Here is a 14804-nt window from a genome sequence, read left to right as displayed (position 1 = left end):
CGCACAATTACTTTGCATACATTACGGCCGTACTCCTGCATATACACGGATACGGACTCGTGTGCTCGCGCCTAACACACTGCACGCGGATTTGTGGAGTCGGAGAGTGCGTCGCCCGTCGGTTTATGGCCACGGCCGGAGCTCCTTGTCCGGTTCTTTACATAATAAAAGCGTAAACACGTTTTCACCATTGACCAACCGGGCTTCGGCCCATTACAATGGCGCCACGGCAGAGAGTAGGAGACGTAGACGGACCCTCAGACGCAGTCAGAGTCTCAGACGGAGCTATTCAGAGTGGGGCAACCACTTACGCGTGCCTGAAGCGAATAAAATTGCCTTTTTGTTTGGGCAGTTTTATGAATTGTTTCAATGCTCATTTACCGGTTGGCCTAATGGGTGCATTGCCTCCACCCACTGGCTCACACCCATGGCTATAATATGCGGTTTCTTTGGAACGGGATCCATAAAGTGCAGAAGTTTTTCTAGTTTTATTGCTGGGTGTCGGCACAAGTAAATGTGGTATCATTGATATCAGATTCTTGTGGTGGGTGGACGGTTAGTCGGTATTTCCCCTTTGATGATTCGTATACTATGCTCTGCTAAGTGGCTTCTGTTTCAATCCAAGCTGAGTGAGATACAATCCGGACCGTCGGAATTACTGAGTCGTCGGTATCCAACTCTAACTGAGAAAACCTCAGTCCAAAGCATCCTTTATTTAGATTTCTACAATATAGTAAGCATGTGCAGGTATAATATACATTGTATATACATATAGTATACATACATAGTTCTCTCTAAATAACTTTGTTTCCATCTAGATATCGGCATATGTGCAAGCTGTTTTATCAATCTCCCCCTCTTCCACGTAGAAACTGTCCAGTTCATCAAAAGTTTTATCGAAATGCATGTTGAGAAACCCATTTCCTTTTCAGTTTCGTTTTCGGAATAACAGTTTTGCAAAAGTAAAAAAAAAACTTGGGCAACCGTCAGTCATTAACGCTCCAGTCGTTCCACTTGCAAATCAATTATCTGGTGTGCTAGAAAAGTTGAGAAAGTATCAGAAAGTCGTTGATTTACTTGTTCAACAACATTGGATAGTTCTTCCTACAGCCCCTCCTCCAGCCCCTCCCCAACCTACAGCTCGAGTGCACACATCAAAGGGAGCTCAACAATAAACTGGGTTAGGAATGCCAGAGTCGGCTCTCCCGACACGATTTCAATTTGCTTAGTTGATAAATGCCAAAAATTAATTCAGCCAGCACACAAAATGCCTCTCTCTTTATCTATAGTACATATACTCGTATGTGTGAGATACTCGTATAGTATGTGCTCATATATAGCTATATAAATAAGAATGTCGAGAATATGTGTGTAACTAGAAAATATTTTCACTTTTTGCTGTGATTCGTTCTGGGTTTCCACAGGCACACACTCGCATACTCGCACACACTCATGTAATACTCATATTTATGTAAAAAGAAAGTTGGCTTTCTTCTGGCAGTGTCAGGCACAAAGTTGCACCAGTTCTGCATCGCCTTCTACCTGTCGCTTCCCGTCGCGTCCCGAACGTAGTAAACGTACTAAATAGTTTCTCACGTGACTTTTGCCCATAAAAAATGGCTTTATTGCTGCACACGTATTCATTAATGGCAGCAATGAACCCACATGTGAACTCTGCTGTAGAAGTAAGGGTATGCTTGAGGAATGCCCCCCATGTGGAGGAGGCAGCTCCCTACCCGTGGTTGCTGGTTGCATTCAGAAATGGTTGCAAGTCGTCTGCACAGGAAGTGCATATTAATTGTGAAAATTTGTACGGATATTTCTTCGAAAAATAGTTGCCCTCCTTTCCGTGTATTGCTGTTCTTTCTGCTTCTGGGGGTCGGAATAGGTGGCTTTCAGGTAAGGAAATCCGTAGCCCGGCCTCTGCGTTGTTCCGAAAAATGTTGTATTAGTTTGAATTCTTTAAATCTAGACTTGAGCGTGAGCTTTTCAAACCTATAACATGAAAACTGGAATGAATAAAGATTCTTACGATTGGCAATAAGTGTTTCGCACATAAAATGTGCTATGTTTATACAACAAGAGATAACAGAAGGTTTCTACAGAAAACATTTTTGTAGCCATAAATAATGTGTTTCCTCAATTTTCTTAAGTTTTGTACAACTCGAAAGGGAAAAGAATTGGGAACACATTAACAGAGCAATGCCAGTTGATCCAAGAATACTTTAGTCTTTATTCAACTAAGATGTGTGTCTGTATAGGTATGCAAGTACTCAGGCGATGTGTCAATACAGAATAACCTTTAAGCGGCAGAACCCTCAATACAAAATTATGTGTACGCTAAAGGAAGACAAACTAAGCCTTAGTCTCAGTCTCAGTCCATGTCCCCCTCAAATTCCTACGCTCGGTTATTTGAATGGTCAATGTTATCATGTGGTAACTTTTCATAAATATTTGCATATTTATACCCGTACTCAAAAAGAGTTACATTTTATTAGTATATTAGGTTTGTGGTAAAACTGGATGTGTGCAACGCAGAGAAGGAAACGTTTCCGACCCCATAAAATATATTATTGATCATCATCAATAGCCGAGTCGATATAGCCATGGCTGTCTGTCTGTCCGTCAGTCCGTCTGCCCGTCCGTCTTTTTTGTCGCCCTGTTCTCAGAGACTAAAAGAGCTAGAGACTGCTTAGGGTGTATTTCAATATTTCGGTCGACACAAAAAAAGAAAATCAGTGGGATCCACAATTTTAAGGATACGATAAAACTAAAAACGCAGCATCGTAGAGAATGTATCTACCAGACTGCCGAATCTGAATCAGATCGGATCATAATTATAGCCAGAATGAAGAAATTAATTTTCAGTTGCTGCCCCCACCTCCTCTCAGCGCTGCTATCGCTACTTATGCTCTTTCACGCTTATTCCGAGAACAAGCTAGCTTGTATCATTTATAGCTCTAACCCAGCAGGTAAATGCTCAGTTTAAAGATGCAGTTTTCTCATTTCTCAGTCTAGTTCATACCCCAGTTGAATGAGGCAATGTCTTTAAATATAATGAATAAATTTCCATAACGAGCGGACATTATCATTATCCATTACTGTAGAGAATCGAAATGTGTATATATCAATGAATTTTTCATTGATTTCACTCCAATCGAGGCCTCTCGCTCCCTTCCTCTCCCTGTGTCTTTTCTGTCACTGTGTTTTTAATTATTCGCGAGTTTCCAATAATTCAATGACGAGAATGCCTTTGCCCCTGTCATCCGCTTGTAATTGCGTAATAAGGCAGCGAATGTTTTAAAGCCGCTTACCGTTAACAATCATTCCGGAAATATCAGAAGAAGCAGCAGCAGAAAAGGCAGAGACATTGGACATTGCACACTGCTGAAGCCCGACTCTGTGTAAAATAACATGTTATTGCACTTTTCTTTTAAATTAACGCAGTAAGCTCCCCTGAGGGAACACGTAGTACCGTCCTTTCCCGACATGACAATTGCAAGGCGCTGATAAAAGTCGGCGTATTTGCGGTTGCTCCGTCCTCCTTCGGGCCCTGGCCCGGGCCTGCCCTTCGCCTTGACAGGCAGGGGGAGACGCAAAGGGCACGAGAAATGCATTTTCAAACCACAAAAATAATTAAAAACTTTACGCGCTGTCATGTGTGCGGGCTCCGGGCCGTGGGGCTTTCGAGGCAGTTCTCGCATTTAATCCTGTCAGACAGGACACACAAACACCCTCGCATACCAGTAGTCTTGTGTCGAGGTCAGGCGATAAAAATCAAAGACACGTCTGGTGGCCAGAGAGCAGTCTTGGCCTTTAAATGCCGCATCAGTTAATGAAATTGTCTTGCCGACACGGGTCGATAAGAGCGCTCCTCATGACTGGTGGTCTTTACAGCAACCTCAGTGAAAAGTCCATGGCTGCCTTTTGTCTCAGCATACCTAGTTTGCTTTTTCTGTTTTCGTGGGTATATTGTATACCGCTTAGTCGACACCTCTATCTCTATCTATCTACAGGAAATCATCACTATCGGAATACTACGTATAGCTACTAGCATATATTCCTATATTTTCACTAAATGCAGGGTAGTCTACAGTCGCAATATTCACTGTAGTAGCTCTCTGATATACGTTTTTTTTTAATTTAAATCAGTTGCCTGCTGTTTGCAAAGTGCAAAAGCCAAAAGGTTTACGCACCATAGCGCCTGACTTGGAAAAGGTAGCAAAACGAGAAAAAAGTTTATTTTGGCCACCTCCCGCTCCGCTTCACATCTGCTTTTAGGACTACTGTATCCGGCTGCGCTTTAGCTCTGGAGTGGAGGCTGGTAATTTCATCAGCAGCAGCTGGAAAGTAGGAATTTCACTTACCCCACCTGAAGATGTCCTCGTGCTTGTGCCCATACTCGTAATTATGCCCAAATTTGAAACTAACTTTTCATTTCTATTCAATTGTGGAGTCCAGCAAAAGCGTACCAGCACCCAAGTGGGTTAAGGACCAAGGCCAAGTCACAGCCAGAGCCAGAGCCAAAGCCATCTTCAACGGACTCTCTCTGCTCGTGGGACTGGACGCGGGAAAGTTTCTCCTCGTAGGCCCGTAAAAAACATTTGCGCTATGTCAACAAATTTGCGCGCTTATTAGATTTTCGTGGTTGCACACAATTTCGCCAACTAAGACCGCCGCAGAGAGATAAAGTGCAGCCTGCGAAAATATGAATAACATAGCGAAAACTTTTCACAAACGGAAGTGCATGCTGCGTTTTTCTGTCCTGGAGTATGGCTACGGCTGCGGGCATGGGCATGGACTCGGGCCGTCCGGCTTTTGGTCCTGTTTCTGGTTGCGGTTGACCGGCCCGGGTCGAAATGGTGGGCCACGCCTTCTCGCGACGGTCACGGTCGCCGGGTTCGCTAATGAGTTTTGTTGTCAGTTCTCGCTGGCCATGCAGAAATGGGGCGGCGGCATCATTTGGCTGCTCCTGGCACTCGTGTTGCTCCTGCTCCTTGCCCTTGCTGGGATTTATGTGGAGCACTGCCTCTGCACGGGTGTGTACGGATATCTGTGTGTGCGGTAAGTTAATATTTGCTGCATAAATTCCAGTGCGTTGGAATTTACTGCGCTCCGTTTCGTTCCTTTTGGCTTTGTCGTCGTTCTGCTCGTTTTTGTTGTGCGGAAATTATGAAAATGCAGCCCACTCACACTGCCATCCCGCCAGAGGGAGAAGAAACTCGAGCGGAGGTCCTGGAGAGGAGTCAGACAGCGGCCATGGTCCATGGTAGCTGGTCTGGTCGGGTCTGGACACACGAGAATATTAATTACTTTTTGCATTTCTAGCTCTATGCCTGGAATTCAAATGAGCAGATTTTAGTTAATTTGTTTTTTAGCGAAAATATTTCTTAATTTAAGCGTTAAATCCGCTCCAAGGGTGAGTTGGAATCATATATTTCCATATAGATGGCCACAAAGGATATCAAAGTAACATTTTAATAAACTTTGTGCAAATAAATGATTTTATCAGAATTTACTGTGCGATTAGAGGGACTATGTGCGAAAAAAAACACATCCCACGACTGTGGAGGAGCAAAATAAAAGGCAATGACTAGGTGCTACTTATAAAAGGCGTCATCTGGGACCAGCGTCACCATTTGTCCAATATTCAGTGTACACATGGATACGGTTTCTAATTTCTCCTCAAATTCCGATTCAAAACATACACGAATCAAGCACACAACAATGACATTGAATTGTTTTTCAAGCCGGATCGTACAATGGCAATTCTCATAAGCCAGGGAGGGGGATGAAGCGATGGAGTAATGGAATAATGGACAACAGTTGCAAATTCCATTTGACTCATTCTTGTGCCCGATCCGACTCCACTCGCGTTGTCATGCTCGTTGTCATATTTAAAATGCCAGTGTGCCAGGTGTCGGTGTCTGACCACCTCCCAAGGACGCTGAGGTCGGTCAATACAAACATTCGATTACCAGCAGGGCATATTGGCTGTTGTCTAAAATCTACATTGTAATCTGGTAATTTTATTTTTGTTTGCGCAGCGACTGACTTTTTGCAACTTGTTTGACACTTTGGGAATTCCAATACAAATGTGTAATGACCTGTGAAAGCCGTATCGAAAGAACGAGATCCGTTCTCACACTTAATTTTGATTGCTCCGAGAGTTATGCCTGCAGACTAACTTTATTCAACAATTACCCGCACTTGCCACTTAGAACAGACATAAAACTTTCGTTAAGTACGTGTCTCCAGGCGGCATGGCATCCAACGGCCCGACATTTATTACGGACACGCATATGTACATACATACTATATATGAAAAGTTTTTTGTTCGTAACAAATTTAAGTTTATACATATTCAGAAATCCTGGCACGGCCAATAGGTATCACGTAGGCTGATATTGTTTTGTTTAGTTCGACTAAGAAGCAGATGTAGACTACCACGATATTGAGAAATCTTCCTGTTTTTGGAACTCTCTCTCCCAGAGCAGTCTGGAGCTTATGTCACCGAGGCTCAGCTGCAGGTCGTGCGGTGACCCATGCCTCTCTGCCTTAAAGCGATACAAAATGGGCATGATGAAGGCTATTGCATCCTTGGTTTCGTTTGGCAGCTTGCAGCCCAGCACGTACACAAAGCCCGTTGGAAAAATGGCAAATTTGATTTTGGTTTTGGGCATTATGTGAAAGATAAACGGCTGGTCGTTATTGGATATGACATTGTGATAAGACTCCTGAATCATCCACTCCAGATCCAGTTGAAACGGCACACAAAACGTGGCGTTCACAACATTATACCTGAAATGGGAAAACGCCGGACTGTAGCCTGCCATCTCCAGAACTTCTTCCAATTTCGAAAGGCCGTCTCGTGCTCCTTCACGGCTATAGCCTTTGCAGCAGACATTCCCATTGGCGTAGATCGTCAGGGTGCACACCGGTTTAACTCGTTGAACGAACAGGGCCGAGTGCTTGTCCGGCTCATACGTAGCATTCGCTATGAAAAAGCACAATTCGCTGAGATCGTACACGCACTTCGTGCTGACGAAGCAAGTGAAGGGTCTGCAGAGATTGCGAGTCTATGAATATACAAGTCGTGCGCTTGGTAAACTGAAGCACTCACCGATACAGCAGCTGCAGTTGTCTTTCGATGTCCGGCAACACCGATATGTTTGTAAAAATATTCACCACATCGAAGTCCGTCGGAGTCCTGAGTGCTCGAGCTGCCGATTGTATCTCCGTGCAGGATGCCACTGCAGCGCCACCCATACTTACCACACATTGTTTATTCAGCTCATTGCTTGCTTGTTCATCAGTCATTTTGCTGTCTTTGTTGGTGAACATCGGGAAAGCTCTTTTGCCGTACTCCATCCTGTAAAAAGTAAGTAAATATTAAACGTGATCACCCAGAGTCGAGGTCTTCGCCCTACAGACGCGTTAGCATATTGAACAGCTCACTTCACCAAAAATTATACAAATTAAAGAGATAGCAATGTGATTTTGGTAAGATTTTCAACAGAACTAGAAGTTTGTCTTTTAGTGTTGTCAAACGGAGAAAATTTACTCAGATTGAGCCACGCTGTGAGAAAATGTGACCCGTGACACGAGCGCGTAAAATTCAGTCACTAACTAGATTTATGTATTTTATATATTGGAGTAGCATGAGCAATTTTGAGCACTTTTTCGATTAATTAGCCTTATTTTAATAAATTTATCTGATTGAATTTAAACTACATTTTCAGGAGAAGATTTCATTTGATATTCATTAAATCACAGTTTTTGATTTTTATTTTAACCGCGAAAAAAGTTTAAAAATCAAATTATACAAGTCTTAAACAAATAAGTCTTCCATGGAATGTACCCTGGAGATCTGTATTATTTACTAGACTGGGAATAGAATGAGAGTATGTTCGTTTTTTGCAGAATAATAGTCAGTACGTGGAATATAGCGTTCTAACTTCTATGGATGAAATTAAATCGTACATAGATGATAAGTACTTCCACTTCTATCTTGTGTAAGCCCCTTATACGTTTCAAGTTAAAGATAAAAGAAAATACAATTTTAGCTGGAATTTGAAATAAGTGACGCTTCAGTTAATGCACATTGAACCGATAGACGCTTTGATTAAATTCAAACAATGCATTTGGGCGCATCGCAAATTTGAGCTCTTGAATTAATGCTTCCCAGGCAGACAAACAATCGAAATATCATTCACATTCAAATCGCAGAGATTGCATAATTGAAACCCCATTGAAGTCCATTAATAACTTTGTGCAGCAGCGCCATTCAAGCACACCCACACTCGCATGGCTCCACTGGAACACTCATATTTCTCAGATGGATTAAGTGAATGTGTAGAGTGGGTAGGAGCAATGGGCGGGCTATGGGTATGGGACTTGACGTTAGCTCATCAAACCCGAAAAACCACTTTGCTCAACTCTTTTCAAAGTGCATACATCATCAACGCTAAGCCAAAACAAAAAAGCAATGCAAAGGGAGCAGAATGAACGATGACGGTGTGGCCGATGGGGGCGATAGATGCGATGGCGATGGCGATGGCGGGGTTGAGGGCTTTGTCGATGGCGGGCGTAAAAGAAAGTGCTGGGAGGGTGGGGGATGGCATGGAGAGGTGTACGAGATTGGCGGTACGAAGAGCGTTGAAAACTTTTGTGCAATGTTGATTTTTCCGCAAGAGTCGTTTTTTGCCATCCACTGGACGGACGGAGACGGTAGACGGTAGTCGGTCGTCGGCCCTCCCTCGCCGGTCCTTGGTCTAACGGTCGTTGACGGAACAAACGGAAGCAGTGCCGCAAGCACTTTATAAAACCCCCAGCTCAGCAAAAGTCTTTCAATAATAATAATATTGGGGCTCAAGAGGGACAACAAAGGCAAATGGGTGAAAGTGCGAGGTGCACAATAAGTCATAAGTGTAATAAAAAAAAGAAAATTATTTAGGATCAAAACTCTTACTTTTATTGAACCGAATTCTCATTTCATTTATTATCGCATTATACTGCATATTTTATACGCAATCCAATTCAATTGCCAGATAACTAAATTCTTTATGGAGTGACTGATGTATCCCGCATTCATCTTTTGTGTGTTACCGGCTTCATTACAAATAAAAGTCGGAGCTGACTGAAAAAGAATTCTGTTGGATCAAAACTGTTACAGCCAACCAGATAGCCAGATATGTAGTTAATTGCAGTCTAAATGGACTCCAGGAACATCCCTCGCATTTAGTGACAGCCTCTATGGTACCGAAACCAAATGGCAAATCGTGTAAATCACAGCCTTGACTTCAAACCATACCCTTGTCCTCTTTTGACCCTTGACCCCCGTGCCAACCGGTTGTTCAGCGAGAATGGGGAATTGAATTGGATTAGAAGTGGGTTTGGTACTAGGACTGGGACTGGGACTGGAATTGAGACTGGGACAAGGAGTTGGATTGAAATCGTTCCTGATCCTGATGATGACAAACAAAACAATGGAATCAAAGCGGTTAATGGCTTTTGTGTGTAAAATGAATGAGAATGCGGCAACGTTTCCTGCTTTCATTTGCAGCGTCATTTGCTCTCCCCCTGCCTTGCCCATTCCACATGATTGCCTTATGTATAGGGGAGGGGGGTTGGGGCATGAGTACTCTATCTGCAACAGTCTTACTTCATATGTATGTATGTATCATATCAGATACATAACACACAGCCACATACTCGTACAGTAAGTATGTAAGACCCGTTATAGACGCTAATCGATATAAGGGAGTCCCCCGCACACTCTGTGGTGGTTTGGGGCAGGAAGCTGCAACGGCCACCGTGCAACTCCACTTTCATTATTGGTTTTTTGTTACAGCCCAGCCACAGGCCACAAGGCTGCCCTCAAGCCTGGCAAGATTTATCCTTCTGTCTGCCATGAAAAGAGAGAGCTTCCCACAACCGATAATTAAATCGAACAACAAAGGCTTCGATTTGACAGTCCTGCACTTTCGCTCATATATCAAGTGGGGAATAAACCCTTCCACTCACCAATGTACATTTACTCGTAGATCTTTTCCAAGTTCACTCTGCGGCAAGTCAATGCACACTGAATCCACCAGCTCCACGTCTCCCTCTTAAAGCCATTAGTAAGCATAAACAAATGGATGATCTGATACTTGAGATTCCACTCTTATTTGTTTTGTTTTTTTTGGTTTTTCGCAGCAAAAGATTAAAAGCCTTATCAGTTATTAGCATGGGAGAATATCTTTTGCAAGCTGGCGACTTAATAAATTTATTTGTGATGTAGGCCAACCGAAGCTGAAATACGCTCTTCTTACTTTTAAATAAATAAGCAATTGCTCAGAGATGAAGTGTTCTGGTTACTCCCAAGAACACTTGCCTAAAATAGATAATATGCGAGTATACTGCTCTTAGGGGTCACAGTTGCGTTTGAGAACCTACTGCTTCTCAAACTGTTGCTCAGAAGGATTAGCTAGGCAGTTTGAGATCTCAAATGGTCTTAAATAGAGTGTTTGAAGTATTAATGGTATAATAATATTTATTACTTCTTGTATTATTCTGCCAGCTCTTTTCTATACTTTTGGCACTTTGAATTCGCCTGGCCGCACATCGAAGGGAAAATCAGGGGCAATCCGGTACCCAAAGCGGCCAGCTAATTAGACGATCAAGGACTGCCTGGGGCCTGTCAGCACACGCCTACGAGAGTCATTATAGGCCGTTGAGTGGGGAGTCGGAATGGGGTAGAAAATCAATAGCTCTATTATTTCGCGGAATGTAGACGGCTCGACTCCGAGCTGAGGCTCGATTCGATGTGTTGATTGACTTCTTCAATTGGGGGCAGGCCAATGACCGTTTCTGTTTGTGCTAATAATAATATTGTTGGTGTAATATTGGAGCAGCAGCAGCGAAGACAACGTCTTGTTTAGTTAGTCATTAGTCTGGGGAGGAGGGTAAAACAAAGGACTCCAACCCAAGCACATTAAATATTTGCCGAAACTCGCACTTGATTGCTGCTGTTGTGGGAGTTCCGCTTTAATTTTTTATTGATTCAACTGTTTAATGTCAATTGATGTGCAAATACTAATCAAACGCTTGGTTTACGCAATTAAGATTCAAATACGGGAGAGATGAGACCACCCCTTGGATTCGATTCGATTCGATTTCATAGCTCGCACGCACATTATTGCATTTCTCCAGTCCCTGTTCCTGGTCTTAATTAGCATTTACATTGCGTGCAACATGCTGCAAGACATAAAATTAACGCCAACACGAATGTTCCTAGCTCCGCTCCACCTACCACTCCCGAACGTCCTGTACCTTCAGTTAAATTTTTGGGCAAAGCGTTCGATGAAAGTTCTGTCGAGTCTGGCCAGTCATTAAGAAGTCTGAGTGGCCGAACACGAGCTCGTGTTATTCACAACTTTTTGTTAATCCCAACTTTTAAAGGGTTCATTGAACTCTTTATTTGTGGAAACCATTACAAAAAAACAGCATACACAGCATAACAATACAAAAACCTGGTGGGAAAAGTTTATGTACATTCACTTGTTCGCTGTTTGGTTCAATGTCCCTTGAACATTGGCCGTTGGAGTCTCGTTTGTGGACTCAATTATGTGGGATATCAATGGCGGAAAGTTTCGCTGCCAAACATTTCAAAGGAAATATCTGCGGCACGAACATAATCCAAAGCTAACCAAATTCGTTAGGAACCGCAGACTCTTGGCCAAAAGAAACTTCTGCTGGAATAATCTTCTGCCGAGTAGAGCCCACAAGTTGAATGGCTTTTGAGTGTTTTAAAATGATTTCGAGTGCTGCTACACTACATCTACACTCACTCACACTCGTACTCAAAGAATGAGAAACAGTGCGATATCCGTTTGTGCTCATTCAAATCGCATGTAAGAAGAATCCAGACCATTTTTGGCACTCGCACACACAAACACCAAGCAGTCAGAAGCTTGGAACTGTTCCAGAACTAGAGACATCGTCCGAAATGGGCGTGGGAATGGTTGTGTGGTGAATGCGAATGGAGAGGAAGCGGAAGTTGAATAGCGCTGAAATAAAGTGTTGCATACTGTTCGAGGCGACAATAATAAAATATTACATATTTTGGGGCAACATAATTTTGTTCATTCCCAACGGCAAGTAGTCCTGGAACATTTACTTTGGTATAGACTTTGCAACAAACATAACTGCAATTTCTGCATTCGACTGATGGTAGATGTTTCTGCTGGGGATCTTACAAATCTAGCAAAAAAAAACAACAACAAAAATATTGGCTTCAAACATAAAAGCCCGGAGATTTCTTGAACATCTATCCCTAGATTTTCGTAGAGCATGGAATACCTTCACTTGCCAATTTAAAGTCATGTCAAATCAGAAAAACTATTTCGTGATTCCTCCGGGCTATGTTTAAGGGTATTCCAGCACCGTCACGTTTTCGTCCCCGTTCTCTATGCTCCATTGGACGGAGTTTGTCCCGCCAGCTGCTTGCCTGCCCTCGGACCTCGGACCTCTGATTCCAATTTCAAAGTAAAACTTTAATGGCAACAAATGCTCCCCCGCCAGGTCCAGTGCCAGTGCCATTTTATATTTGATATTTTATTACATTACATTTCCCTGGCTTATTACATTTTGGCTTTTAAGCTGTTGACACAACTTGATTTCCGTCCGACCCGACTCTACTCCGGGAGGATCCAAGAGTGGCGTGGTCAGTGCCGGGTCCGCTGGATTCCTGTCAACCTCCCACGTCGTTTTGTTTCAGCTTTCTGCTGGGTCCTTTCCTGTCTCCTCCTTACCCGCCCAGCCTGTCTCTGGTTCTTGCCCCGTTCAGACAATTTTGACTTTTTCCGTTTGTTGTGCTTTCACTTTTGGAAGTTGGAAGTCGAGCGCCGACTCATCCCCGAACTGGGGCTCCTCCGTCTGGCTGGGCTGACGATGACCCAGAAACAAAAGTGTGTCTAATGGGTTTCTGTTATGTTTTTTGACATTTTGGGAATAATGTTTCCTCTTCCGGTTTAAGGTGCGCTGCGCTTGTACATGTATATGCTGCAATTTCCGTCTGTCCCCATCCGCCACCACCGCCGCCGCCGACACAAATGAGGTCAACCTGCTCTTAAGTTGATTTCATAACGAGCAAAAAACAACACAGAGAGGAGCAGAGAGAGAGGGGGAGGAAAAAATAGCTGAACAAGTGAAAAGTCATGGAAATTTTCGCCTTTGCTCGGTGCGAAATCAACATCAAAGATGTGCAATTTCGATACTGCCAGCTAATTTCAGCGCCGTAAACATGACAACCTAATTATTTTTTCTTTTCTCGTCCGGCTCCCTGCTTGCCGGGCGCAGCTGTGATTAATGGATAAAGTCTCCGCTGCGACATTTGCATACGAAATTGAAAATAAATATTTGCACTGATAAATGCAAAAAGGAAAAGCAACTCGAGCAGGTCAAAGGCATCTGCTAATTGCACTTTGACTTTTTGAGTGCGTCCCTAAATGGCGATAGAAATATACACAGATGCGACCCCTGTAATATGTTCCCACTCCCACAAATACAAACACTCTCATTGCTTAAGCAAGGACATGGACATGTGCCGCACGTCTGGCTGACAAAATTAGCCAAGCCAAGTAATTCCCGGCACCCGCTGATGAGCGCTCATTCTGTCAGGGGCTGGAGGCCTCTTTCTGTCAGCAGACAAGACAGGTCTAGGGGTGTTCCCTCTCTTCCCCATCCGTCCCGGCCATCCTCGTCTCAGGCGCCATTTGATTAATATATACCCGTCCTCTTATATTCCTTCACCCTGGTGACTGTCTCGCTTTCTTTTCGACAATCGAAATTAATTGCACTGCTGGAGGAGGTCTTGTCTCCCTTTTATTCCAAACTTTCGCCAAACACCTGACAGCGTCTCGCGGAGTTTATGTTGGCGCGGAACTTTCCAAAGAACAAGAACTGGGAATGGCAATGGGGAAACGGCGAGGAACAGCCCTTAGACACCCCCCTCATCCGTCTTCAAAGGGACAATAAACTCAAAGCTTAAAATACAAAAATCAATACATTTATTTAAAGAGCTTATTTAAAGCTATTGAGAGGAAATTAAAGGATTCTGTGGATATATTTTGAGAGTCGGAGGATTTTGTAAAAGTAAAATCACATTTGTGGGTTGGAAGAACGGACAATTTTTAATGGATTTATATTTATAGAATTTATATAAATGTGTATGTGTTTGTTACACATACACTACATCAGTGAATTTTGGTAGGATGATATGTATGTAATTAGATGGTGGTTTAAAATAGAATGGTAAATGTTACACCCTGATTTGACCTAAAATCGTACCCATTTATTTCTTCCGAAAATGTACAGAAATAAACATACGCATGATGTAAATATAAAGGAATGAAGCAGATTTCGATTGTTCATAAGTTTTTATATGATAAGTCCGAGAAGCTTATCAATCTTGAAGAATACCTGACACTTTAAGGGTAGATGATTTCCCCTCTTTTTATTTTTTGACACATGATGAAATGTTTAATATCATACCTTTACTGTAAGTTATGAAACTACTCATATTGTGAGCTCTCATTTTCCTCAGACAGAATGAGATAGAATGTAAAATGTATTATGCAATGTGTTGGAATATTTTGAAATGTGTATAAAAGATACACCAAGATACCCAAAGTAATCTGAACATATCCCCATATAATATGGCAATATACATGTAACTATCATCGAACCAATAGGTTAACTAAAGAATAAGCAAGAGTTAATATCAACAAACCCACACTCCTTTTTTGTATGAAAGCCGC

At 42.8% G+C, this 14804-nt stretch overlaps 2 protein-coding genes across 2 annotated transcripts in view; one reads left to right on the top strand and one right to left on the bottom strand.

Moving 5' to 3' along the window:
- The window catches only part of LOC111069283 (protein O-mannosyl-transferase TMTC1), a 47276-nt gene that overhangs the window by 14370 nt on the left and 18102 nt on the right, over positions 1-14804 (top strand).
- LOC111069284 lies at positions 6224-7615 on the bottom strand. Its single transcript, XM_022359274.2, has 3 exons — positions 7431-7615; positions 7124-7372; positions 6224-7062 (listed from the first exon to the last, which is right to left on the bottom strand). The coding sequence occupies exons 1-3, from the start codon at positions 7442-7444 to the stop codon at positions 6444-6446; spliced, it is 882 nt and encodes a 293-aa protein (XP_022214966.1). The 5' UTR covers positions 7445-7615; the 3' UTR covers positions 6224-6443.

This window comes from Drosophila obscura, unplaced genomic scaffold (genome assembly GCF_018151105.1).
Source record: "Drosophila obscura isolate BZ-5 IFL unplaced genomic scaffold, ASM1815110v1 contig_9, whole genome shotgun sequence".
In the NCBI taxonomy this organism is placed as follows: Eukaryota; Metazoa; Arthropoda; class Insecta; order Diptera; family Drosophilidae; genus Drosophila; species Drosophila obscura.
Note: the sequence above shows the minus strand (reverse complement) of the source record. Positions and strands in the feature narration are given on the sequence as shown.

Excerpts from the sequence above, each read along its gene's own strand:
- LOC111069284 (XM_022359274.2), bottom strand. Across the intron at positions 7,063-7,123 it reads CAACTGCAGCTGCTGTATCG|ACCCTTCACTTGCTTCGTCA; the intron begins GTGAGTGCTTCA and ends CAATCTCTGCAG.